This window comes from Rana temporaria, assembly GCF_905171775.1.
Source record: "Rana temporaria chromosome 2 unlocalized genomic scaffold, aRanTem1.1 chr2p, whole genome shotgun sequence".
Lineage (NCBI taxonomy): Eukaryota > Metazoa > Chordata > Amphibia > Anura > Ranidae > Rana > Rana temporaria.
In genome coordinates, this window is record NW_024404418.1 from 432,561 (window position 1) to 459,140 (window position 26,580).

The window sequence follows — 26,580 nt, forward strand, 5'->3', positions numbered from 1 at the left end:
GAAGGTCCGAGTAGCTCGGCTCACCTAGGGGCAGTCTGGGACATACAAGTTTATTAGGATGAAGGTCCGAGTAGCTCGGCTCACCTAGGTGCAGTCTGGGACACACAAGTTTATTAGGATGAATGTCCGAGTAGCTCGGCTCACCTAGGTGCAGTCTGGGACACACAAGTTTATTAGGATGAAGGTCCGAGTAGCTCGGCTCACCTAGGGGCAGTCTGAGACACACAAGTTTATTAGGATGAAGGTCCGAGTAGCTCGGCTCACCTAGGGGCAGTCTGGGACATACAAGTTTATTAGGATGAAGGTCCGAGTAGCTCGGCTCACCTAGGTGCAGTCTGGGACGTCTGAGAAAGGACAAGGTGGCTTTGAAGTGTTTTTTCGGCTGAGGGTTTGCGGTAGGTAGGAAGGTGGGTACATTTCTTCTCTCCTACGTGAACCCTCTGATGTCTGACCAGTGCCGAGTTGGCGAGGAAGCTTTTGCCACAGTCGGCACACATATAAGGTCTCTCTCCCGTGTGGGTCCTCTTATGAATGATGAGATGGGAGCTCTGAGCAAAGGCTTTTCCACACACTGTGCAGACATGAGGCCTCTCCCCCCGATGGGCCCTTTGATGGCGGAATAGATTGGAGCTCTGAGTGAAGGATTTCCCGCACTCACACACGTAGGGTCTCTCCCGAGTGTGCACATGTTGGTGGGCGATCAGGTGGGAGCTGCAGTTAAAGCTTTTCTCACATCGCTGACATTGGAATGGCTTCTTTATTGGGAATTTCTTTGTCCCCGTCTGATCAGACGTTAGAGTCCGGGCCGCTTGGCTCTGACCGGGGTATCGGACAGATGTCATTGGTGAGGGTCCGAGAGTCCGGGCCGCTTGGCTCTGACCGGGGTATCGGACAGATGTCATTGGTGAGGGTCCTAGGTTCTTGAAGGAGATGTGTCGTTTGTGTTGTACATTCTGATTATCACAGTCCGGTAAGTGGAGATCAGACCTTTCCTGCTTCATAATGCCCATGTTTTCTACTGAAATAGAGAAAACCGTATAAACAACCTGAAGACTCATCTTCCAAACGACACCATTTTCACATTTTTCTTGGTGATATGGTAATGTGACATCATCAACGGGTGACTGTCATGTGCCTATTTCTGTGCAATGCTGCAAAATACAAACTTCACCCCACAAGGGAGGCCGTGAGCTGGCCCAGCGTTTTCACAGCCATGGACAATATATGTAAGAAAACCGTGGCTGCCATTTCCTCCGTGGTCCTCCTCCCCCATTGCTGTCATTTCCTCAGTAGGCCCCCTTCCCCCAATAATGCCATTTCCTCAGTGGGCCCCCTTCCCCCATTGCTGCCATTTCCTCCGTGGGCCCCCTAGCTCCACTGCTACCATTTCCTCAGTGGGCCCCCTATCCCCACTGCTGCCATTTCCTCAATGGGCCCCCTTTTCCCCACTGCTGCCATTTCCTCAATGGGCCCCCTTTTCCCCACTGCTGCCATTTCCTCAATGGGCCCCCTTTCCCCACTGCTGCCATTTCCTCAATGGGCCCCCTTTCCCCACTGCTGCCATTTCCTCAATGGGTCCCCTTCCCCCATTTCCTCAATGGGCCCCCTTCCCCCATTGCTGCCATTTCCCCAATGGGCCAAATCCCCACGGCTATCATTTTCTCAACTGGCCTTCTCCCCCAATACGGTCATTTCTTCAGTGGTCCTCCACTCCCATTGCTGCCATTTCCTCAGTGGGCCCCCTTCCCTCATTGCTGCCATTTCCTCAGTGGGCCCCCTTCCCTCATTGCTGCCATTTCCTCAGTGGGCCCCCTTCCCTCATTGCTGCCATTTCCTCAGTGGGCCCCCTTCCCTCATTGCTGCCATTTCCTCAGTGGGCCCCCTTCCCTCATTGCTGCCATTTCCTCAATGGGCCCCCTTTCCCCACTGCTGCTATTTCCTCAGTGGTCCTCCTCCCCCATTGCTGTCATATCCTCAGTGGGCCCCCTTCCCTCATTGCTGCCATTTCCTCAGTGGGCCCCCTTCCCTCATTGCTGCCATTTCCTCAGTGGGCCCCCTTCCCTCATTGCTGCCATTTCCTCAGTGGGCCCCCTTCCCTCATTGCTGCCATTTCCTCAATGGGCCCCCTTTCCCCACTGCTGCTATTTCCTCAGTGGTCCTCCTCCCCCATTGCTGTCATATCCTCAGTGGGCCCCCTTCCCTCATTGCTGCCATTTCCTCAGTGGGCCCCCTTCCCTCATTGCTGCCATTTCCTCAGTGGGCCCCCTTCCGTCATTGCTGCCATTTCCTCAGTGGGCCCCCTTCCCTCATTGCTGCCATTTCCTCAGTGGTCCTCCTCCCCCATTGCTGTCATATCCTCAGTGGTCCTCCTCCCCCATTGCTGCCATTTCCTCAGTGGGCCCCCTTCCCTCATTGCTGTCATTTCCTCAGTGGTCCTCCTCCCCCATTGCTGTCATGTCCTCAGTGGGCCCCCTTCCGTCATTGCTGCCATTTCCTCAGTGGGCCCCCTTCCCCCATTGCTGCCATTTCCTCAATGGGCCCCCTTTCCCCACTGCTGCCATTTCCTCAGTGGTCCTCCTCCCCCATTGCTGTCATTTCCTCAGTGGATCCCCTTTCCCCACTGCTGCCATTTCCTCAGTGGGCCCCCTTCCCTCATTGCTGCCATTTCCTCAGTGGGCCCCCTTCCGTCATTGCTGCCATTTCCTCAGTGGGCCCCCTTCCCCCATTGCTGCCATTTCCTCAATGGGCCCCCTTTCCCCACTGCTGCCATTTCCTCAGTGGTCCTCCTCCCCCATTGCTGCCATTTCCTCAGTGGTCCTCCTCCCCCATTGCTGTCATTTCCTCAGTGGGTCCCCTTTCCCCATTGCTGCCATTTCCTCAGTGGGCCCCCTTCCCTCATTGCTGCCATTTCCTCAGTGGGCCCCCTTTTCCCCACTGCTGCCATTTCCTCAGTGGGCCCCCTTCCCTCATTGCTGCCATTTCCTCAGTGGGCCCCCTTCCCTCATTGCTGCCATTTCCTCAGTGGGCCCCCTTCCCTCATTGCTGCCATTTCCTCAGTGGGCCCCCTTCCCTCATTGCTGCCATTTCCTCAGTGGGCCCCCTTTCCCCACTGCTGCCATTTCCTCAGTGGGCCCCCTTTCCCCACTGCTGCCATTTCCTCAGTGGGCCCCCTTTCCCCACTGCTGCCATTTCCTCAGTGGGCCCCCTTTCCCCACTGCTGCCATTTCCTCAGTGGGCCCCCTTTCCCCACTGCTGCCATTTCCTCAGTGGGCCCCCTTTCCCCACTGCTGCCATTTCCTCAGTGGGCCCCCTTTCCCCACTGCTGCCATTTCCTCAGTGGGCCCCCTTCCCTCATTGCTGCCATTTCCTTAGTGGGCCCCCTTCCCTCATTGCTGCCATTTCCTCAGTGGGCCCCCTTTCCCCACTGCTGCCATATCCTCAGTGGGCCCCCTTCCCTCATTGCTGTCATTTCCTTATTTGGCCTCCTCCCCCATGGCTCTAATTTTCTCATGGTTCCCTTCCCCTCAGCTGCTATTTCATCAATGGGCCAAATGCCCATGGCTATCATTTCCTCAATGGGCTGCCATCTTTCTCTTAGGTGCAGATCTACAGGCCAAGATGGAGTCACTCGTTCCAGTGATAGAACCCGACAGCAAACATCATTTCTGTTCATTGCTGGAGGAAAACGTCTATCGTGTGTTCTACTGCAGGGGGCTGTCCTCCCTACTCCTGAACTGGGCCCGTGGTAAAGCCTTGTCTGAATGTTTCCTTCCTTCCACACTCTATTTATTGTGGTCTTTGTCCCCATTGGTCAGATTTCCACACTTCCTGCCTGACATTTATCAAAAAATAGGAACTGGAGACATTTCCCCCCAACTTCCCATCCAGTCTGAAGCCTGAGACAGGAAATGAGGCAAAATCTCCCAAATGAGCAAACAGCAATAAAAGGTTAACAGTTGTTCCAAGTCTCCTATCATTCACCCAAAATAATATATACACACCCCATCCCTTCTGTGTCCGAATCCTGTGTGTGAGAGATTATATATAACATTATGCAGTATATACCTCATTTCAGAGCGCCCCTGATGTGACCGGCCGGCTCTCTCCTCTCCCTGTCTGACAGCTGCAGCGGGCGGGGACGAGATTCTTCCGCTGACATCAGTCGAGAGAGGAGGAGGAGAGACCCAGCTGGTAATGTGAGCGCTGAGCAGCGCTCTGAAATTAGGTATATACTGCATTTTATTTATTTATAAATCACACACACACCGGGGGACACAGAAGGGATATGAAAATAACACTGTTATTTCAGCAGCAGGAGGGGCGGGGGCACGGCCCTATCACGATCTGACAAGTGGGGAGAGCAGAAAGGAGAGCCGCGGGTGAGAGGCACGTAAACTGACTACGGTGTCAGGGCTTAGCAGCCATGATGAACCGTGGTCAGTTTACAGGGGGGGGAGGGTATAGCCAGGCAGGATGTCAGGAGATACAGGGGGCCAAATTACACAGCACTGTGCTGTATAACATGCTTTAAAAGGGACAGAATTCTTTATTTTTTTGGGGGTAACAAACACTTTAACCCTAAGAGCCGGTTCACACAGGGGCGACTCAGCCGCCTGACAAGTCGCGCTACGCTCTGTTCAATTGAACCGTTCTAAAAGGAGCAACTCAAGTCTTGGACGACTTTGGGGGCAACTTGCATTGACTTCAATACAGAAGTAATTTTGCAAGTCGCCTCTGAAGTCGTCTTGAGATCGCCTTGCCGAGTCACCCCCAAAGTCATGGCACCCCTGTGTGAACCGGGTCTGAAAGAGTTTACTCTATAAAATAAAAATATAGGATAAAAGCTGCTCTAAAAACACTACAGAGTTACAGGGGAGTGCTGTGGCATGCCGGGCCTCAGGGGGTCAGACACCTATGGAGTTACAGGTGAGTCCTTCGACATGCCGGGCCTCAGGGGTCAGACACCTATGGAGTTACAGGCGAGTCCTGTGACATGCCGGGCCTTAGGGGACAGACACCTATGGAGTTACAGGCGAGTCCTGTGACATGCCGGGCCTTAGGGGACAGACACCTATGGAGTTACAGGCGAGTCCTGTGACATGCCGGGCCTTAGGGGACAGACACCTATGGAGTTACAGGCGAGTCCTGTGGCATGCCGGGCCTCAGGGGGTCAGACACCTATGGAGTTACAGGCGAGTCCTGTGACATGCCGGGCCTTAGGGGACAGACACCTATGGAGTTACAGGGGAGTCCTGTGGCATGCCGGGCCTCAGACACCTATGGAGTTACAGGCGAGTCCTGTGGCATGCCGGGCCTCAGGGGTCAGACACCTATGGAGTTACAGGCGAGTCCTGTGACATGCCGGGCCTTAGGGGACAGACACCTATGGAGTTACAGGCGAGTCCTGTGACATGCCGGGCCTTAGGGGACAGACACCTATGGAGTTACAGGCGAGTCCTGTGGCATGCCGGGCCTCAGGGGTCAGACACCTATGGAGTTACAGGCGAGTCCTGTGACATGCCGGGCCTTAGGGGACAGACACCTATGGAGTTACAGGCGAGTCCTGTGACATGCCGGGCCTTAGGGGACAGACACCTATGGAGTTACAGGCGAGTCCTGTGGCATGCCGGGCCTCAGGGGGTCAGACACCTATGGAGTTACAGGCGAGTCCTGTGACATGCCGGGCCTTAGGGGACAGACACCTATGGAGTTACAGGCGAGTCCTGTGGCATGCCGGGCCTCAGGGGGTCAGACACCTATGGAGTTACAGGCGAGTCCTGTGACATGCCGGGCCTCAGACACCTATGGAGTTACAGGCGAGTCCTGTGGCATGCCGGGCCTCAGGGGGTCAGACACCTATGGAGTTACAGGCGAGTCCTGTGACATGCCGGGCCTCAGGGGTCAGACACCTATGGAGTTACAGGCGAGTCCTGTGACATGCCGGGCCTTAGGGGACAGACACCTATGGAGTTACAGGGGAGTCCTGTGGCATGCCGGGCCTCAGACACCTATGGAGTTACAGGCGAGTCCTGTGGCATGCCGGGCCTCAGGGGGTCAGACACCTATGGAGTTACAGGCGAGTCCTGTGACATGCCGGGCCTTAGGGGACAGACACCTATGGAGTTACAGGGGAGTCCTGTGACATGCCGGGCCTTAGGGGGTCAGACACCTATGGAGTTACAGGCGAGTCCTGTGACATGCCGGGCCTTAGGGAGTCAGACACCTATGGAGTTACAGGGGAGTCCTGTGGCATGCCAGGCCTTAGGGGACAGACACCTATGGAGTTACAGGGGAGTCCTGTGGCATGCCGGGCCTTAGGGGGTCAGACACCTATGGAGTTACAGGCGAGTCCTGTGACATGCCGGGCCTTAGGGGGTCAGACACCTATGGAGTTACAGGCGAGTCCTGTGGCATGCATGGGGCTCAATGTCTAAGCTAGGCCTTTTTTCCTTCATCCTGACTTGGAACACAGTTGTCTGACCTTGTTTCTTCTAATTCCGAATTGGTGCTGAGCGTCTGAGCAAAATCTTTTTTCTCCCACATTGTGTCCTTGTTTCCTCTACATCCAGAGATGGAACAGCCTCATAGAAGGACCTCGTTTCTCCTACCTCCAGAGTTGGTGCGGAGTGTCTGAGAAGGGCCTTATTTCTCCTATATTCATAGTTGGAACATAGTGTCAGACGAGAACGATTCTCCAACATCCAGAGTTTGGACTTATTTGGCTGAACAAGATCTCGTTTCTTCTACATCCAGAGTGGTAGCAATGTCGTTGTAGGATCATGTTTCTTCTACATCCAGAGTGGTAGCAATGTCGTTGTAGGATCATGTTTCTTCTACATCCAGAGTGGTAGCAATGTCGTTGTAGGACCATGTTTCTTCTACATCCGGTGTTGGGACCCATTGTCTGAGCAGGACCCAGTTTATCCTACATCCGGGGTTGGGACCCATTGTCTGAGCAGAATCCGGTTTATTCTACATCCAGAGCTGGGACCCATTGTCCGATCAGGACCCAGTTTATCCTACATCCGGGGTTGGGACCCATTGTCCGAGCAGGACCCAGTTTATCCTACATCCGGGGTTGGGACCCATTATCTGAGCAGGACCTGGTTTATCCTACATCCGGGGTGGGAACCCATTATCTGAGCAGGACCTGGTTTATCCTACATCCGGGGTTGGGACCCATTATCTGAGCAGGACCTGGTTTATCCTACATCCGGGGTTGGGACCCATTATCTGAGCAGGACCTGGTTTATCCTACATCCGGGGTTGGGACCCATTGTCCGAGCAGGACCTGGTTTATACTACATCCGGAGTTGGGACTCATTGTCTGAGCAGGACCCGTTTTATCCTACATCCGGGGTGGGAACCCATTATCTGAGCAGGACCTGGTTTATACTACATCCGGGGTTGGGACCCATTGTCTGACAAGACCCGTTTTTTTCTACATCTGGGGTTGGGACCCATTGTCTGAGCAGGACCCGTTTTATTCTACATCCGGGGTTGGGACCCATTATCTGAGCAGGACCTGGTTTATCCCACATCCGGGGGTTGGGACCCATTATCTGAGCAGGACCTGGTTTATCCTACATCTGGGGTTGGGACCCATTATCTGAGCAGGACCTGGTTTATCCTACATCCGGGGTTGGGACCCATTATCTGAGCAGGACCTGGTTTATCCTACATCCGGGGTTGGGACCCATTGTCTGACAAGACCCGTTTTTTTCTACATCTGGGGTTGGGACCCATTATCTGACAAGACCCAGTTTATTCTACATCCGGGGTTGGGGCCCATTGTCTGAGCAGGACCTGGTTTATCCTACATCTGGGGTTGGGACCCATTATCTGACAAGACCCGTTTTATTCTACATCTGGGGTTGGGACCTGTAACGGACATATGCATGCTGCCGGGACATTTATAATCATCATGCAGGGGGACTACAAGGAACTGCATGGCTTGTCACAATTGGATGTACCACATTGTATTCTGAGCTCAAAGGGTTAATTGGACAAAGAGTCTCTTTCACTGCTGAATGCTAATGTACCCTTCGCATAGCTAATGAGAACTCTCTTGTGGAGGTAACACCCCCCCTGTGAGGTGTATGCTGATGGGGATTATGTGTGAGTGATAATTGTTTTAAAGGTTAATTGAATTCCAATGTCTGATCAAGCTAAGTTGAGGAGCCGAAGCGGCTGATTGGCTCAAGGGAAGGTCATTCTTTCAAAGTGTGTGTATTGAAGGCCCCCTGGGTGGGGGGGGGGGGGGGTGTCATTTGTCTCTGTACAGTGTGTACCTAGATATAAGGAGGAAAAATGTGGCAATAAAAGTCAGTCCTGCTTCCCTCTGCAAACGTAGCACGTCTCGTTTCTTGGAAGGGCGTTCGATGGGATATACCGGCGGTACCTGCATATCGCAGCTTGCCAGGGAAAAGGACGTCTCCAACGGCTGAGACCCTCGCACTACATGGGTAGCCGTTACATTGGTGGCAGCAGTGGGATGGTCCTTTTATCCAAAGAGCAAGTGCTGAATGGAGTCGCAGTACGCCAGGCTGAAAAGATCCACACTGAAAGATTTATTAGAGAGTCGTGGTAGGAGCGCCAGCAACAGACCACGGAGGGAGCTGATAGCTGAACTGCTGGAGCTGGACAAAATGGATGGATCCATGGAAGGAACGGAGCCCCTTGCACCGGTCAGCAAAGAAGATGTAATTACTGGGATTGTACAGCGGAGATTATCCTTGTATCCAGAAACGTCCGTGGAACTAATCAACCAGCTGTTTCGGGAAGCAAGGGAGGAGATACAAACGAAGACTGGACAAGAACTGGAACTGGTAAGAGCGAGACAGCCCATTACACCTGCAGTTCCTACCCCCCCACCTGCTGCTACAGGAAAGAAAATACCGTTCACTGCATTTAAAGCTTTTGTAGAAAGTGAGGAGGAAATCGATGGATATTTGGCGGATTTTGAGAGGCAGTGCTCACTACACCAGGTCCCACCAGACCAATGGGTCACTATTTTGTCGGGGAAATTGTCGGGCAAAGCCAATGAAGCCTTTCGGGCTCTCGCTCCAGAGGATATTTTACAATACCAGCAAGTTAAAAAGGCGCTACTAACCCGATACGCCGTAACGCCAGAAGCCTACCGCCGGCGCTTCCGGGAGTCCAAGAAGATGGCTGTGGACTCCCACATGAAATGGGCCAACCAGTTACAAAGGGTGGCATCCCTTTGGGTCCAAGGGTGCAAGGCCAACACCGGGGAGGAAGTATTGCAGCTGTTCCTAATGGAACATTTCTTCCAAGACCTGGCCGCAGACATACAAGACTGGGTACGAGATCGCCGTCCCGCTAACTTAAACGAGGCGGCTCGGCTAGCAGATGAGTACGCGGAGACAAGGAAAGTAAGCCAGGGTACTATGGGGCTGGCTCAGAAGGTAGAACCGCGTACTCCAACCGTCACAACAACACCCAGAGTTTCGGGCTCCAGCCCCACCATGTCCTCAGGGGCCTAGCAACTACCCCCGGGATTCGCCTAGGGTGACGTGCCATCACTGCAGCGACACGGGACATATTGCTCGTTATTGCCCTTTGAGAGCTACAAATAACAATTGGAGACGCACAACACCCAACACAGAGGTCACTCCATCACGTCCCTCTGCGGCCCACTGCCTGGAGACCGAGGGGGGCCCTGAGGAATGTCTGGGAATTTGGTATGAGGCAGACCCAACACAAGCGGCCTCTCCGGATAACAGTCAGCATCACCGTCAGGAGGTACGAGTGAATGGACAAGTAGCACAAGGCCTAAGAGATTCCGGGACTACTATCACTCTGATTGAAAAACATCTGGTAAAGCCACAGAACGTGTCCACTCGCACAGTTGCCGTCCGGGTCGCAGGGGGTGCTGTATTTCGCGTACCCACCGCCCGGGTGCACTTAGACTGGGGAGCCGGGTCAGGAAAGACCACAGTTGGTATCATGGACAACCTACCTGCCGAGGTGGTGCTGGGCAACGACATTGGCCCTCTGACTTCGGCTTATTTACCTACACCTGCTGCTGCTTGTGCCGTGACCACCCGCGTTGCTGGAATCAACCCGCTTGCCGCTGAGAACCGGGTAAGACTACCTTCCCCGACATGTACTGTAGATCCGGCACAATATCACAGTCTAAAATGGGAATGTGACAAGTTGGCCAGTGAGAAATCAGACATTCAACGACACTATGTCATGTATTATGAGATGTCCCGTGGCTTGAACATTGAAATGCACAAACAGGCGGAAATTGTCAAAAGATTAAATGGGATTTGCATCCAGGTGGTGCCGTATCTGTCCCAAGAGCATCAGCAACAGGTTTTGGGAGCCATTGAGAGAGCAAAGCAAGTGACTGTTCCAGAACTGAATTCTATTATTCACCGTCACCATCAGCCTGGTAAGCCAATGGGAAGGCCGACGGACTGTCCAGGCAAACGGAACTTTTACCCTAACAGCAGACCGGACATCCCCAAGTTGATCCGAAAAGGATCAATCCGGGTCTGCCGGAGTGTTCCACAAAAGGGGAGTAGTGTAACGGACATATGCATGCTGCCGGGACATTTATAATCATCATGCAGGGGGACTACAAGGAACTGCATGGCTTGTCACAATTGGATGTACCACATTGTATTCTGAGCTCAAAGGGTTAATTGGACAAAGAGTCTCTTTCACTGCTGAATGCTAATGTACCCTTCGCATAGCTAATGAACTCTCTTTTGTGGAGGTAACACCCCCCCTGTGAGGTGTATGCTGATGGGGATTATGTGTGAGTGATAATTGTTTTAAAGGTTAATTGAATTCCAATGTCTGATCAAGCTAAGTTGAGGAGCCGAAGCGGCTGGCGGCTGATTGGCTCAAGGGAAGGTCATTCTTTCAAAGTGTGTGTATTGAAGGCCCCCTGGGTGGGGGGGGGGGGGGGGGAGTGTCATTTGTCTCTGTACAGTGTGTACCCAGATATAAGGAGGAAAAATGTGGCAATAAAAGTCAGTCCTGCTTGACTCTGCAAACGTAGCACGTCTCGTTTCTTGGAAGGGCGTTCGATGGGATATACCGGCGGTACCTGCATATCGCAGCTTGCCAGGGAAAAGGACGTCTCCAACGGCTGAGACCCTCGCACTACATGGGTAGCCGTTACAGGACCCATTATCTGACAAGACCCGTTTTATTCTACATCCGGGGTTGGGACCCATTATCTGAGCAGGACCTGGTTTATCCTACATCCGGGGTTGGGACCCATTATCTGAGCAGGACCTGGTTTATCCTACATCCGGGGTTGGGACCCATTATCTGAGCAGGACCTGGTTTATCCTACATCCGGGGTTGGGACCCATTATCTGAGCAGGACCTGGTTTATCCTACATCCGGGGTTGGGACCCATTATCTGAGCAGGACCTGGTTTATCCTACATCCGGGGTTGGGGCCCATTATCTGAGCAGGACCTGGTTTATCCTACATCCGGGGTTGGGGCCCATTATCTGAGCAGGACCTGGTTTATCCTACATCCGGGGTTGGGACCCATTATCTGACAAGACCCAGTTTATTCTACATCCGGGGTTGGGACCCATTGTCTGAGGAGGACCTGGTTTATCCTACATCCGGGGTTGGGACCCATTATCTGAGCAGGACCTGGTTTATTCTACATCCGGGGTTGGGACCGATTATCTGAGCAGGACCTGGTTTATTCTACATCTGGGGTTGGGACCGATTATCTGAGCAGGACCTGGTTTATCCTACATCTGGGGTTGGGACCCATTATCTGAGCAGGACCTGGTTTATCCTACATCCGGGGTTGGGATCGATTATCTGAGCAGGACCTGGTTTATCCTACATCTGGGGTTGGGACCCATTATCTGAGCAGGACCCAGTTTATCCTACATCCGGGGTTGGGACCCATTATCTGAGCAGGACCTGGTTTATCCTACATCTGGGGTTGGGACCCATTATCTGAGCAGGACCTGGTTTATTCTACATCCGGGGTTGGGACCGATTATCTGAGCAGGACCTGGTTTATTCTACATCCGGGGTTGGGACCGATTATCTGAGCAGGACCTGGTTTATCCTACATCTGGGGTTGGGACCCATTATCTGAGCAGGACCTGGTTTATCCTACATCCGGGGTTGGGACCCATTATCCGAGCAGGACCTGGTTTATTCTACATCTGGGGTTGGGACCCATTATCTGAGCAGGACCTGGTTTATCCTACATCCGGGGTTTGGACCCATTATCTGACAAGACCCGTTTTTTTCTACATCTGGGGTTGGGACCCATCTGACAAGACCCAGTTTATTCTACATCCGGGGTTGGGGCCCATTGTCTGAGCAGGACCTGGTTTATCCTACATCCGGGGTTGGGACCCATTATCTGAGCAGGACCTGGTTTATCCTACATCTGGGGTTGGGACCCATTATCTGACAAGACCCGGTTTATTCTACATCCGGGGCTGGGACCCATTATCTGAGCAGGACCTGGTTTATCCTACATCCGGGGTTGGGACCCATTATCTGAGCAGGACCTGGTTTATCCTACATCTGGGGTTGGGACCGATTATCTGAGCAGGACCTGGTTTATCCTACATCCGGGGTTGGGACCCATTATCTGAGCAGGACCTGGTTTATTCTACATCCGGGGTTGGGACCGATTATCTGAGCAGGACCTGGTTTATTCTACATCCGGGGTTGGGACCGATTATCTGAGCAGGACCTAGTTTATCCTACATCTGGGGTTGGGACCCATTATCTGAGCAGGACCTGGTTTATCCTACATCCGGGGTTGGGACCCATTGTCTGACAAGACCCGTTTTTTTCTACATCTGGGGTTGGGACCCATTATCTGACAAGACCCAGTTTATTTTACATCCGGGGTTGGGACCCATTGTCTGAGCAGGACCTGGTTTATCCTACATCCGGGGTTGGGACCGATTATCTGACAAGACCCGTTTTATTCTACATCCGGGGTTGGGACCCATTATCTGAGCAGGACCTGGTTTATCCTACATCTGGGGTTGGGACCGATTATCTGACAAGACCCGTTTTATTCTACATCTGGGGTTGGGACCCATTATCTGACAAGACCCGTTTTATTCTACATCCGGGGTTGGGACCCATTATCTGACAAGACCCGTTTTATTCTACATCCAGGGTTGGAACCCATTGTCTGACAAGACCCGTTTTTTTATACATCTGGGGTTGGGACCCATTATCTGAGCAGGACCTGGTTTATCCTACATCTGGGGTTGGGACCCATTGTCTGAGCAGGACCTGGTTTATCCTACATCTGGGGTTGGGACCCATTATCTGAGCAGGACCTGGTTTATCCTACATCTGGGGTTGGGACCGATTATCTGAGCAGGACCTGGTTTATTCTACATCCGGGGTTGGGACCCATTGTCTGAGCAGGACCTGGTTTATTCTACATCCAGGGTTGGGACCCATTATCTGACAAGACCCGGTTTATTCTAAATCCAGGGTTGGGACCCATTATCTGAGCAGGACCTGGTTTATCCTACATCCGGGGTTGGTACCCATTATCTGAGCAGGACCTGGTTTATCCTACATCTGGGGTTGGGACCCATTATCTGAGCAGGACCTGGTTTATCCTACATCTGGGGTTGGTACCCATTGTCTGACAAGACCCGGTTTATCCTACATCTGGGGTTGGGACCCATTATCTGACAAGACCCGGTTTATTCTACATCCAGGGTTGGGACCCATTATCTGAGCAGGACCTGGTTTATCCTACATCTGGGGTTGGTACCCATTGTCTGACAAGACACGGTTTATCCTACATCTGGGGTTGGGACCCATTATCGGACAAGACCCGGTTTATTCTACATCCAGGGTTGGGACCCATTATCTGAGCAGGACCTGGTTTATCCTACATCCGGGGTTGGTACCCATTATCTGAGCAGGACCTGGTTTATCCTACATCTGGGGTTGGGACCCATTATCTGACAAGACCCGGTTTATTCTACATCCAGGGTTGGGACCCATTGTCTTAGCAGGACCCGGTTTATTCTACATCCAGGGTTGGGACCCATTGTCTTAGCAGGCTCTCATTACTCCAACATCCAGATTTGGGACTCAATATCTACATAGGACCTCGTTTCTTCTACAAAGATTGACAATAACTGGAAGGCTTTCCAGAAGAATTCCTGATAATCCTGGTAAAGCTTGCACCAGGAGCACCCCGATAAAGGCCTAGAAGATCTCCGGAAAAGGACTCTGAGGATGAAATACTTCCTGGGACTTCTTCTGAGTTCTTCATACTGTGAAATATGAACGATTTCTGCCACTCCACCCAAGTCCAATGTATAAAAGAAACATTCGAGCAGTGCTTTTCTATTTCCTATTTCATTGTAATGTGAACCCCACACAAGAGTTAGATAGAATTAACCCATTCCTTTAAAGCATACGATTCCGATCCCCACCACACACACAGCTTCCCAGGCTTGCACATTACTCACCATGGAAATCATCCGATGATCCTGCCACATAGGGGTCGGTGAAGTCGCTTCCTGGAAGATTCCGTGAAATGCCTGGCTCCTCAGTTATAGTATTCATACAGGAATCCTTGCATGTCTCAGGAAATGTTCTGGAGTAGGTGATAAGGCCCGAGTCATTTATAAAGGATCCTGCATTGGAATCTGTGTGATTGGCAGATGCCGCAAAACTTGACAGGCTGCTTCCCTTTAATACATCTAGAAAGGAGTTTTGATAGGAGTCGGAGAGGGGGCTCCTGGAGGCGTCGGCCTGAGAGTCCGGGTACAGGTTCAATTTCCCATTGCAGGTTGTGGCCTCATCTGCTGGAGCCACAGTCACTTCTTCAATCTCTGTGGGTGGGACTGTCTCCGTCTTCACAGTGAATGGACCTGGAACCAGAATAAGGAGGTGAGATTTCATCGTTCTCCATCGGCGAGGAAGAATCAGTACGAAAAACAACCAGGAGAGGACATGACGTGGTGGATGTACACTGGCTCAGACATCGATTATCATTGTCTGATAACTGGGAGAGGACATGACGTGGTGGATGTACACTGGCTCGGACATCGATTATCATTGTCTGATAACTGGGAGAGGACATGACGTGGGGGATGTACACTGGCTCGGACATCGATTATTATTGTCTGATAACTGGGAGAGGACATGACGTGGTGGATGTACACTGGCTCGGACATCGATTATCATTGTCTGATAACAGAGGACATGACGTGGTGGATGTACACTGGCTCGGACATCGATTATCATTGTCTGATAACAGAGGACATGACGTGGTGGATGTACACTGGCTCGGACATCGATTATCATTGTCTGATAACTGGGAGAGGACATGACGTGGTGGATGTACACTGGCTCGGACATCGATTATCATTGTCTGATAACAGAGAGGACATGACGCGGTGGATGTACACTGGCTCGGACATCGATTATCATTGTCTGATAACAGAGAGGACATGACGTGGGGGATGTACACTGGCTCGGACATCGATTATCATTGTCTGATAACAGAGGACATGACGTGGTGGATGTACACTGGCTCGGACATCGATTATCATTGTCTGATAACAGAGGACATGACGTGGTGGATGTACACTGGCTGGGACATCGATTATCATTGTCTGATAACTGGGATAGGACATGACGTGGTGGATGTACACTGGCTCGGACATCGATTATCATTGTCTGATAACAGAGAGGACATGACGTGGTGGATGTACACTGGCTCGGACATCGATTATCATTGTCTGATAACTGGGAGAGGACATGACGTGGTGGATGTACACTGGCTCGGACATCGATTATCATTGTCTGATAACAGAGAGGACATGACGTGGTGGATGTACACTGGCTCGGACATCGATTATCATTGTCTGATAACAGAGGACATGACGTGGGGGATGTACACTGGCTCGGACATCGATTATCATTGTCTGATAACAGAGGACATGACGTGGTGGATGTACACTGGCTCGGACATCGATTATCATTGTCTGATAACAGAGGACATGACGTGGTGGATGTACACTGGCTGGGACATCGATTATCATTGTCTGATAACTGGGATAGGACATGACGTGGTGGATGTACACTGGCTCGGACATCGATTATCATTGTCAGATAACAGAGAGGACATGACGTGGTGGATGTACACTGGCTCGGACATCGATTATCATTGTCTGATAACAGAGGACATAACGTGGTGGATGTACACTGGCTCGGACATCGATTATCATTGTCTGATAACAGAGAGGACATGACGTGGTGGATGTACACTGGCTCGGACATCGATTATCATTGTCTGATAACAGAGGACATGACGTGGGGGATGTACACTGGCTCGGACATCGATTATCATTGTCTGATAACGGAGGACATGACGTGGTGGATGTACACTGGCTCGGACATCGATTATCATTGTCTGATAACTGGGATAGGACATGACGTGGTGGATGTACACTGGCTCGGACATCGATTATCATTGTCTGATAACTGGGATAGGACATGACGTGGTGGATGTACACTGGCTCGGACATCGATTATCATTGTCTGATAACAGAGGACATGACGTGGTGGATGTACACTGGCTCGGACATCGATTATCATTGTCTTATACACAGGACATGATGTGGTGGTTGTACACTGGCTCGGACGACCCAGAGCTGAGCTGAGGGCTGGCACACGCTCGATGGCCAAACATGGGGGGACTACAAGAGTCAAGACCCAGCCTGTCACCCAGTCGGCAGTTGATAGAAGAATCCCAGGATTCAAAAATGCAGGAACAAAACAATAAAAAGCGAAAAAAAAATCCAGAGTACAAGACTCCAGAGTGTCTTTCCTCTCCTGACATTAGGCAGAAAGAAACTGGGGCTGCTGAGGCAGGGTGTGGGTTATACCCGGGGGACCACGCCCCCTGGGAGGATCTGTACTGAGGAAAGTGTTGTTAACACTTAAAGTGTTTTTTTTCTGCCTAACTCTCCTGGAAGGAAGCGGATATAACCCTAAGGTCAAAGGCTGCTGTGTCCGTCCATGAACAGAAGAGAAAAATTATATTTTTTTTTTGATGTCACAATGTAGAGAATAATATTTCCTATCATCTGTGCCCAGTCTTGCCACACAGAGTTAATCCAGCTCTGAGCAATCCTCTTTTATTGTTCAGTGAAAATTAACAGACTTCCAGATAAAAACCTGTCTAAATAAAAAGTCCTTTCCACCCCTTTCTTCGAGTGACATACATTACCTCTCACAATGAACTGTGGATCACCCCCAATATTATGATAAACATCCAGGAATGTGCATGTGCCCAAGCTAGTGCACGAGATATGTAAAAACCCTGTCACTCGAAGCAAGGGGACTTAAAGGACTTTTTATTTAGACAGGTTTTTATCTGGAAGTCTGTTAATTTTCACTGAACAATAAAAGAGGATTGCTCAGAGCTGGATTAACTATGTGTGTGTGGCAAGACTGGGCACAGATGATAGGAAATCGTATTCTCTACATTGTGACATCAAAAAAAAAAAAAAGGCGAGAGCCTGATGCACTCCACGCTGTAAGAACAGCATAATCCGGGACATCACGTATGTACGGGGGTGACAATTCATCTCCTCACATAGAGATGTAAGCCTTCCATGTACGATGGTAAATCTTCCGTGAGGTAGACTTCCGCGCCCGTAGCATGGTAGAGATCACTGAGTCCGACAGACCTCGATCCAACAGCACCTGGCTCTCAACAGCCACGCCGTTAAAGCCAACGACTGTAAAGCAGGGTGAAAGATCAGACCCTGCAACAGAAGATCTTCTCTCAGAGGCAGGCGCCAAGGAACGTCTGCCACCAGACCTGTGTACCAGGGATGGCGCGGCCAATCCGGAGCAATTAGGATTGTTAGAATCACCTCGGCTTCCACTCTACGCAGCAGACGAGGAAGAAGCTTCAGAGGTTGAAAGGTGTAGATTAGACGATAGTGACCCCACGGTGCCACCAACGCGTCTGGCCACGAGTTTCTTGACCTGGCCACAAACCGTGACACCTTCCGATTGAGACGGGACGTCAGAAGATCCACGTCCGGAGTGCCCCATTTCAGACACAGACTCTGAAACGCATCCGGGTGTAGCGACCATTCTCCTTGGTCTAGGGCAAGGATCCTCAAACTACGGCCCTCCAGCTGTTGCGGAACTACACATCCCATGAGGCATTGTAAAACTCTGACATTCACAGACATGACTAGGCATGATGGGAATTGTAGTTCCTGAACAACTGGAGGGCCATAGTTTGAAGACCCATGGTCTAGGGTTTGGCGACTTAGGTAGTCCGCCTGCCAGTTCTTTACGCCCGGAATGTACACGGCCCGAAAGAGCCGGAACATTCTTTTCAGCCCACCGGAGGATGTGAGCGACTTCTGCCGCTGCAGCCAAGCTCCGTGTGCCTCCCTGATGATTGACAAACGCCACACCCGTGGCGTTGTCCGACTGAATGCTGACCGGGCGGCCCTGCAGACCCAGAGACCACTTGGAGAGGCACAGCTCGCCCCGAGCTCCAGGACATTGATTGGCAGGCGAGACTCTTCCCGAGTCCAGCGCCCCTGGGCTGACTGAACACCCCAGACTACCCCCCAGCCGGAGAGAGTGGTATCCGTCGTGATCACTGTCCAATGGCATGGCAGGAAAGATTTCCCGGCCCGAAGCAGCGGAGACGTCAGCCACCAAACTAGGGAGGACCTGACCAGGCGACTCACCCGGACTTGGTAATCCAGAGACGAAGGGAGCTTGTCCCAACGTGACTGAATTTCTCTTTAACACTCGAGTGTGGAATAGAGCATACAGAACCGCCTCGAAGGAGGCCACCATCAGACCCAGAACTCGCATGCAAAAGCGAAGCGACGACCACTTCTGGGTCGCCAACCACCTCACCGCAGATTGCAGTGTCTGTAGTTTCTCCGTGGGAAGAAAAACTCTCGCCTCTGAGGAATCCAGGACCAACCCCAGGTATTCCAGCCGCTGAGACGATACCAACACTGACTTCTGGACATTCAGCAGCCAACCGAATTCCCGGAGGGTCTGGCAGGTGATAGACACGTCCTCTTCTAACTCTGAGCTTGAAGAAGCTCTCAGGAGAAGGTCGTGCAGATATCCTACAATAGCGATCCCTCGCTGCCTCAACAGGGCCAGAATCGGGGCGAGCACCTTGGTGAAAACCTGTGGTGCCGAGGCCAGGCCGAAAGGGAGGGCCACAAATTGGAAGTGGTCCTCTCCGACCACAAAGCGCAGAAATCTCTGGTGCTTTGCGCATATGGGGATATGCAGCTACGCATCCTTGATATCCAAGGACGCCAGAAATTCCCGCTTAAAATTCTGGAATGCGTTACAGATGGCCCACTTCCTTATCACTCTCCCGAACCCGGGGAACTTCGACAGACCTCTCATAAGGTTCGAGAAACTGTTCTGAAAAGGGAGCAATAACACATACCCTCTCAGTATGCCACAAATTATTAGCACAAGTAGGAAGTTATCCCCTGAAATGCGTTTCAAGATTGGGAACAGGAATTGGGAAAGACATTTAGCCTGGAGCAGCGACAGCGTATGTACAGACGTGCGCATGAAACATCGATATGCGCGAAAACACAGGAAACTAATTTTAAGATCTTATCGAGATGGTAAAGGACACCAGAAAAATGCAATAAAATCTTCCCAGATGTCTCGGAAAAGTGTTGGAGATGCCAGGGAAGTGAGGGCACCATGTTACATATTCTTTGGGACTGTCCCAGGATAAGAAGTTTTTGGCTGGAGATTAAACGAATCTTACAGATCTGCACCCAACAAGTGATACCAGAAGATCCAGAATTGTTCCTGTTGCATGTAAATACCAGAGGAGGCACACAGGGAATCAAGTAGGTATCTCTTAGATGCGGCAAAAGCTTGCATACATCACCATTTCCACCAACAATCGAGATGTGGATAAGCAAAGAGATAAAGTAGATTAGAAGAACTAGTCCTTACAGCCCAACACCAACAGGAAAGATATTTAAAGACGTGGTCCGGGATTTGTCGATCCCTGGATTAGAAGAACTAGTCCTTACAGCACAACACCAACTGGAAAGATATGTAAAGACGTGGTCCGGGATTTGTCGATCCCTGGATTAGAAGAACTAGTCCTTACAGCACAACACCAACAGGAAAGATATGTAAAGACGTGGTCCGGGATTTGTCGATCCCTGGATTAGAAGAACTAGTCCTTACAGCCCAACACCAACAGGAAAGATATGTAAAGACGTGGTCCGGGATTTGTCGATCCCTGGATTAGAAGAACTAGTCCTTACAGCCCAACACCAACAGGAAAGATATGTAAAGACGTGGTCCTCATGGGAGGGCCTTTCTGGCCACTAGGGGAGAAGACTAAGGAGGGGGATGTTGGTTTTATTAAGGAACGAGGAGGTACCCGGATGCTAAATGAAGCAAAGTCTAGGTATGAGATTATAGAGCGGGGACGGGGGAGGGGAATTTGTTTGGGGGGGGGGTTTCCTCTTTCCCGTCTGTGCTCTCTCAATATTACCAGTAAGGAAGGTTATATATATTTTTGTCTCTAGGGGTAATAAGGAGAGTATAACCGTATATATGAGTGTTTATTATTTTTTTTTCTTTGTACTACCTTGTTTATAAAAAAATAAATATATTATAAAAAAGAAAGCAGGAGCCCCTTCCACAGGCAACGTGGTCCCCTTGTTCAGTCTGGACACAGGGGGGTCCACTGAGGGAGGAGAGATCCATTTATTCAGGAAATCCTCCTCAAACGGATAACGGACCGCAAAGCATTTCAGAACAGAACAAAACTTTCTTCGGCCGATCCCATTCCTTGTACAAAAATCTTTCCAGATAAGGAACACAAGGAAACACTTTTGCGGGGCGGCTTACGGAACCCAAAGGGGACCGACGTCTCTGATGTCTCCGCCAAATCCTTACGTTTTTGAGTGAGTATCCCGCACCGCAGTGATAAGAGCTCCAACAAGCGCCCTATCATGCGCTGACCCTGAAGCAGAGTCATCCTCACTGTCCGTGTGGACTAGGCCTGCGTCCTCTGACACCTCAGAACCAGGGCCGGAAGCAGTAGCTGGGCCCGATTCCGTGTCAGAGGCATCCCCAGAAGAAGGTGGGGGCTGCTTTTTACCCCCCTTCTTGCCACTCGCCGCTTCAATCCTGGCAACAAACGCCTCAAGGACTGCCATCATAGCATCCATGGAGGCCGCAGGAACAGGGGCACTAAGGGTTAAATCAGGCATGTCTGGGGGAGAAGCATCCGGTTTGGACCCCATCCCCCCCTTTTGCCACCCTTGGAATGCAAGGCAAGACCCACAGGTCACCCTCCTGGCCGCAGCAGAGAACAAGGGACCCCCCACCCGACCAGGCTGCACTGCTGCTGTCTGCCCCAGAGCGCTGTCCGTGCTGTGCCGTCCCTCAGGAAGTGTGCTGCAGCCGTTCGCGCCGATTTTCTAGCCGCTAGAGGCAAAAACCCCATCCAAAATGGCCGCCGACATGCAGAAACAACATGCAGGCTTCAAGAAAATGGCTGCCGATCACTAATGAAGGCGCCAGCAAAATGGCGGCCACAATAGCGCAGAAAAATAACACTAATCACACCAGCAAACACCCGGGACCCCTGGGCAGGCCCCTCCCGCACACACAGCAAAAAAACAAACACAGCACCCCCGATACCAGACAGTCCCCAGTCCAGGATGGAGCCCCCCCGGCGGAACCCCTACCTCACGGCCGACCACCCAGAACATGGGGAAAAGAGGGAGAGGAAGGGAGAGAGAAAAGCAGGGCGGACCCCCAATCGACCTCCACAGGAATGCACCAGCCGCGCCACCCTGCCGAAGCAAGGGGACTGCTACTTACCCGTCCTGCGACCACCGGCTGGAGGTATTCCAGACAGACCCAACGTCTGCAGCAGATACGGCATGGCTGTCGGCCCGGCACTGTGACACGGACATAGAGCCCAGTCATATGTGTGCCCTGGAGCGTATAGCTCACCGGCCACCCATGGAGCAACGGGGCATGTCGTGGACGGCCCAGCGCGTAGCTAAAGGCCGGCACACCCTCGATGGCCGAACTTGGGGGGGGGGGGGACAAGGATCCAGCCCGTCACCCAGTTGGCAGTTGATTGTAGATCCCAGGATCCAAAAATGCAGGAAAACGAAAAGAAAAAGTAAGAAAATCGCAAAAAAAAAAAAAACGAATCTCCAGAGCACATGGGCCCAGAGGAGCCATGTCATCTCCTTTCACTAGGCAGAAAAAAACTGAGGCTGCAGAACAGAGAATGGGGGGGGGGATGTACCCGGGGGATCTGCCCCCTGGGAGGTACTATACTGTGTGGAGTGTTTAACACTTAACATGCTGTTTTTCTGCCTAGTCAATCTCCTAGAAAGGAGGAAAATACCCTAAGGTCAATTGCTGCTGTGTCCGTCCATGAACGGAAGAGAAATAATGGCGGCCACACAAAATATTGACTGGTGGTGTCAGTAGGGAGACTATTAGACGTGTTTCTTAGTGAACACATGTACAGGGATATGGTATATGGGAGTGACATACACACGCTCAGACTGACCTGGATGGACGGATATTTGGGGCTCATTCTCTAATGTGAAGGAAATCGGTCATTACCATCTCTGAGAGGAGGAGTGAACCTTTCTGATTGGACTGCAGACAGAAGGGGGGGGGGTAACAGGGCAGTGCCATCATCCTATACTCGGGAGATTCCTACTTCCTGGCCTGTCACAGTGCATTGAATCTTCTCCGTTATTGGAGAACAGCCGGGTCACGTGACTATTTTATTTATTATTTTGCCTTTCGTCTCAAAGCCAGCAAAGTGCAATTCACATCGTTGTAGTAAAGCAGCGATATAGGGTCAGATTATGTTAAAACACAATGGGACCTCCAGGAGGGTGAGACGGACTGGCACTGAGGTGTACAGGGACACGGTATAGGTTGCAACCATTACCCAGAGTGTGCAGAGTCTGGTCATTGTCCGCCACAAGCTCGCTGTACAACTGCCGCTGCTCCTTCTCCAATCGCAGCCATTCTTCCTCCGAGAAATGATTGTCCGAGTGTTCTGGGGGGTGGGGACCCTGAAAACCAACACACAGGTCTATTTACCAGCCGACATTCACCCCGACCCTCCACCCCTGACCCATCACCCCCACCCTCCCCCCCTCCCCCGACATTCACCCCCCGACCCTTCAACCCCCATCCATCACCCCGACCAATCAACCCCCACCCTTCCCCCCCCCCCCCCCGTCATTCACCCCGCGACCCTCCACCCCTGACCCATCACCCCCACCCTTCCCCCCCCGACATTCACCCCGCGACCCTCTACCCCCACCCTTCCCCCCGACATTCACCCCGCGACCCTCCACCCCCGACCCTTCCCCCCCACCCGACATTCACCCCGCGACCCTCCCCCCCACCATTCCCTCCACCCTGACCCTTCACCCCACCAACCCGACCAATCAACCCCCACCCTCCAGGCCCACATTCACCCCGACCGATCACCCCTGACCCTCCACCCCACCCTTCCCCCCCGACCCACAGAGAGCATTCCGTCACACTGCTCCCCCCCCCCTCAGTGTCACCATGGTGTCATCTCCTCCTGTGATGTCACTCGGGAGGATGGAATATTTCTTACATCATTCAGTAAATGGAGGATTCCCAGGACCAGCTTCATTATCTGATCCACCACAACCTTCTTCTCATCAAGTCTTCTGTCATGTGACATGGAGAGGGGATCGTCCGCCGACGTCACAGCGTCACCCTGCAAGAGGAGGACCACCGTCATTTCCTGGACACCGCCCAATCATCTCTCCATCCTATCTGGTTTTACCATGCCGGACACCACACCCGACAAACCACGCCCCCCACACATCCGCCAGACACTCCGCCCACCACATTGGACACAGAAACCACGCCCATCAGACCTGACATACACCACGCCGAACACAGAAACAACAACCGCCATAAACACAATGGCTGGACACCACGCCCACCGGACACAGAAACCACACCGGACAAAGACAACAGAACGGCTGACACCACGCCCACCACACCGGACACAGAAAACACCCATCACACCAGAAAACACAATGGCCGGACACCACACCGGACACAGAAACCACGTCCATCACACCGGACACAGAAACCACACCGGACACAGAAACCACGCCCCCACCAGACCGTACATAGACAACACACCGGCTGGCTACACCATACAAAGATGCCACACCAGAGGCACCACAACCGCCACACTGGAAACAGAAACCACACCTACCACAACCTGACACAGACACTAAACCCACCGCACCCGACACAAAAACCACGCCCACCATACTGGACACAGAAACCACGCCCATCACACCAGAAAACACAATGGCCGGACACCACACCGGACACAGAAACCACGCCCACCAGACCGTACATAGACAACACACCGGCCGGCTACACCCCGCCCACCACACCATACAAAGATGCCACACCAGAGGCACCACAACCGCCACACTGGAAACAGAAACTACACCCACTACAACCTGACACAGACACTAAACCCACCGCACCCGACACAAAAACCACGCCCACCATACTGGACACAACACCACGCCCACCAGACACAAAAGGAGGCCGGGGCCGAGGAGGACGACGTCGTGTTTGGTGTCATCTGTGGGATCTCTGGGGGTTCCTCCCGGTAACTCACCTCTACAGTCAGGAGATGAAGAATCGCCAGAGCATGTCTGATCAGCCTCTGTGACGGTAATGGACTCGCAGGCAAGATGGCCGACTCAGGGAAGGGATGAGAGTGAAGGGAGAGTGCCGCCATCACACTGTCAGAGGAGAGAGAACATCGTTATATCACAGCATGTCAGAGATCCCCGCCTACTGGACAAAGGGGCCCCGCCTACCGGTCAGTGATCCCCGCCTACTGGACAAAAGGGCCCCACCTACCGGTCAGTGATCCCCGCCTACTGGACAAAGGGGCCCCGCCTACCGGTCAGTGATCCCTGCCTACTGGACAAAGGGGCCCCGCCGACCGGTCAGTGATCCCCGCCTACTGGACAAAGGGACCCCGCCTACCGGTCAGTGATCCCCGCCTACTGGACAAAGGGGCCCTGCCTACCGGTCAGTGATCCCCGCCTACTGGACAAAGGGACCCCGCCTACCGGTCAGTGATCCCCGCCTACTGGACAAAGGGACCCCGCCTACCGGTCAGTGATCCCCGCCTACTGGACAGAGGGGCCCCGCCTACCGGTCAGTGATCCCCGCCTACTGGACAAAGGGACCCCGCCTACCGGTCAGTGATCCCCGGCTACTGGACAAAAGGGCCCCGCCTACTGGACAAAAGGGCCCCGTCTACTGGTCAGTGATCCTCACCTACTGGACAACGCCCCCCACTACCGGACAACGGTCTCCCCCGCCGACTACTGGACAACGGTCCCCCTCCCCCCCAACTCCTGGACAACGGTCGGCCACCTAATGGTTAGTGATCCCTGCCTACGGGACCACGTACTGGTCCGTTATCCCCGCTTCCTGGAAAATGCCGCCCCCCCCCCCACCTGCTTGTCAACGGTCAGCCATCTAGTGAAAAACTCCCCCAGCCTACTGGTCAGACATCCCCGCCTACTGGACAGTGATCCCCGCCTACTGGACAGTGATCCCCGCCTACTGGACAACCGCCTACTGGTCAGTGATCCCCGCCTACAGGACAGACATCCCCGCCTACTGGTCAGACATCCCCGCCTACTGGACAGTGATCCCCGCCTACTGGACAACTGCCTACTGGTCAGACATCCCCGCCTACTGGACAGTGATCCCCGCCTACTGGACAACCGCCTACTGGTCAGTGATCCCCGCCTACTGGACAACCGCCTACTGGTCAGTGATCTCCGCCTACAGGACAGACATCCCCGCCTACTGGTCAGACATCCCCGCCTACTGGTCAGACATCCCTGCCTACTGGTCAGACATCCCCGCCTACTGGACAGACATCCCCGCCTACTGGTTAGTGATCCCCGCCTGATGGACAGTGATATCCGCCTCCTGGACAGTGATCCCCGCCTACTGGATAACTGCCTACTGGTCAGTGATCCCCGCCTACTGGATAACCGCCTACTGGACAGTGATCCCCGCCTACTGGACAACCACCTACTGGACAGTGATCCCCGCTGTAATGATCAGGGGTTAACACTATTTACGATATTCCATTCCACCAACCCATGACAGCTTATCCGACAATCCAGCAGACACAATCCATATGGATTCCCCCCCAGAATAACGAGACACACATCTCTGTTCTCTGGTTCCAAAATGAATAAACACTTTAATGGTAAACTCTCAGATTTTTATACAGTTAGAAAGCATGCTGCAGTAATCACAGGGACAAGGACACACTCCACCCACAACATCACACAATGGGTGCTTAACGAGTCCCCCTCAATCCACATCCCAGACAGACATTCTGGCACCGAATCTACATGAATCAATTACTATAGCTGACATCAGGACTGTTGGAGTGTGTTACTCACAACACAT

General features: G+C 52.4%; 1 protein-coding gene across 3 annotated transcripts in view; it reads right to left on the reverse strand.

Moving 5' to 3' along the window:
- Positions 1 to 26,580, reverse strand: part of LOC120921665 (zinc finger protein 300-like) — a 41,397-nt gene that overhangs the window by 7,347 nt on the left and 7,470 nt on the right. Inside the window, exons 2-6 of one of the 3 annotated variants that reach the window (XM_040334187.1) lie at positions 24,749 to 24,875; positions 23,690 to 23,815; positions 23,006 to 23,132; positions 14,487 to 14,891; positions 325 to 1,015 (exon numbers count right to left, since the gene is read on the reverse strand). In XM_040334187.1, coding sequence (XP_040190121.1) covers positions 325 to 1,015; positions 14,487 to 14,891; positions 23,006 to 23,132; positions 23,690 to 23,815; positions 24,749 to 24,871 — 1,472 coding nt within the window. In that variant the 5' untranslated portion in view covers positions 24,872 to 24,875. Of the gene's footprint in view, positions 1 to 324; positions 1,019 to 14,486; positions 14,892 to 23,005; positions 23,133 to 23,689; positions 23,816 to 24,748; positions 24,876 to 26,580 lie in introns of all 3 variants that reach the window. The other 2 variants (XM_040334186.1, XM_040334188.1) reach the window with 2 other exon arrangements.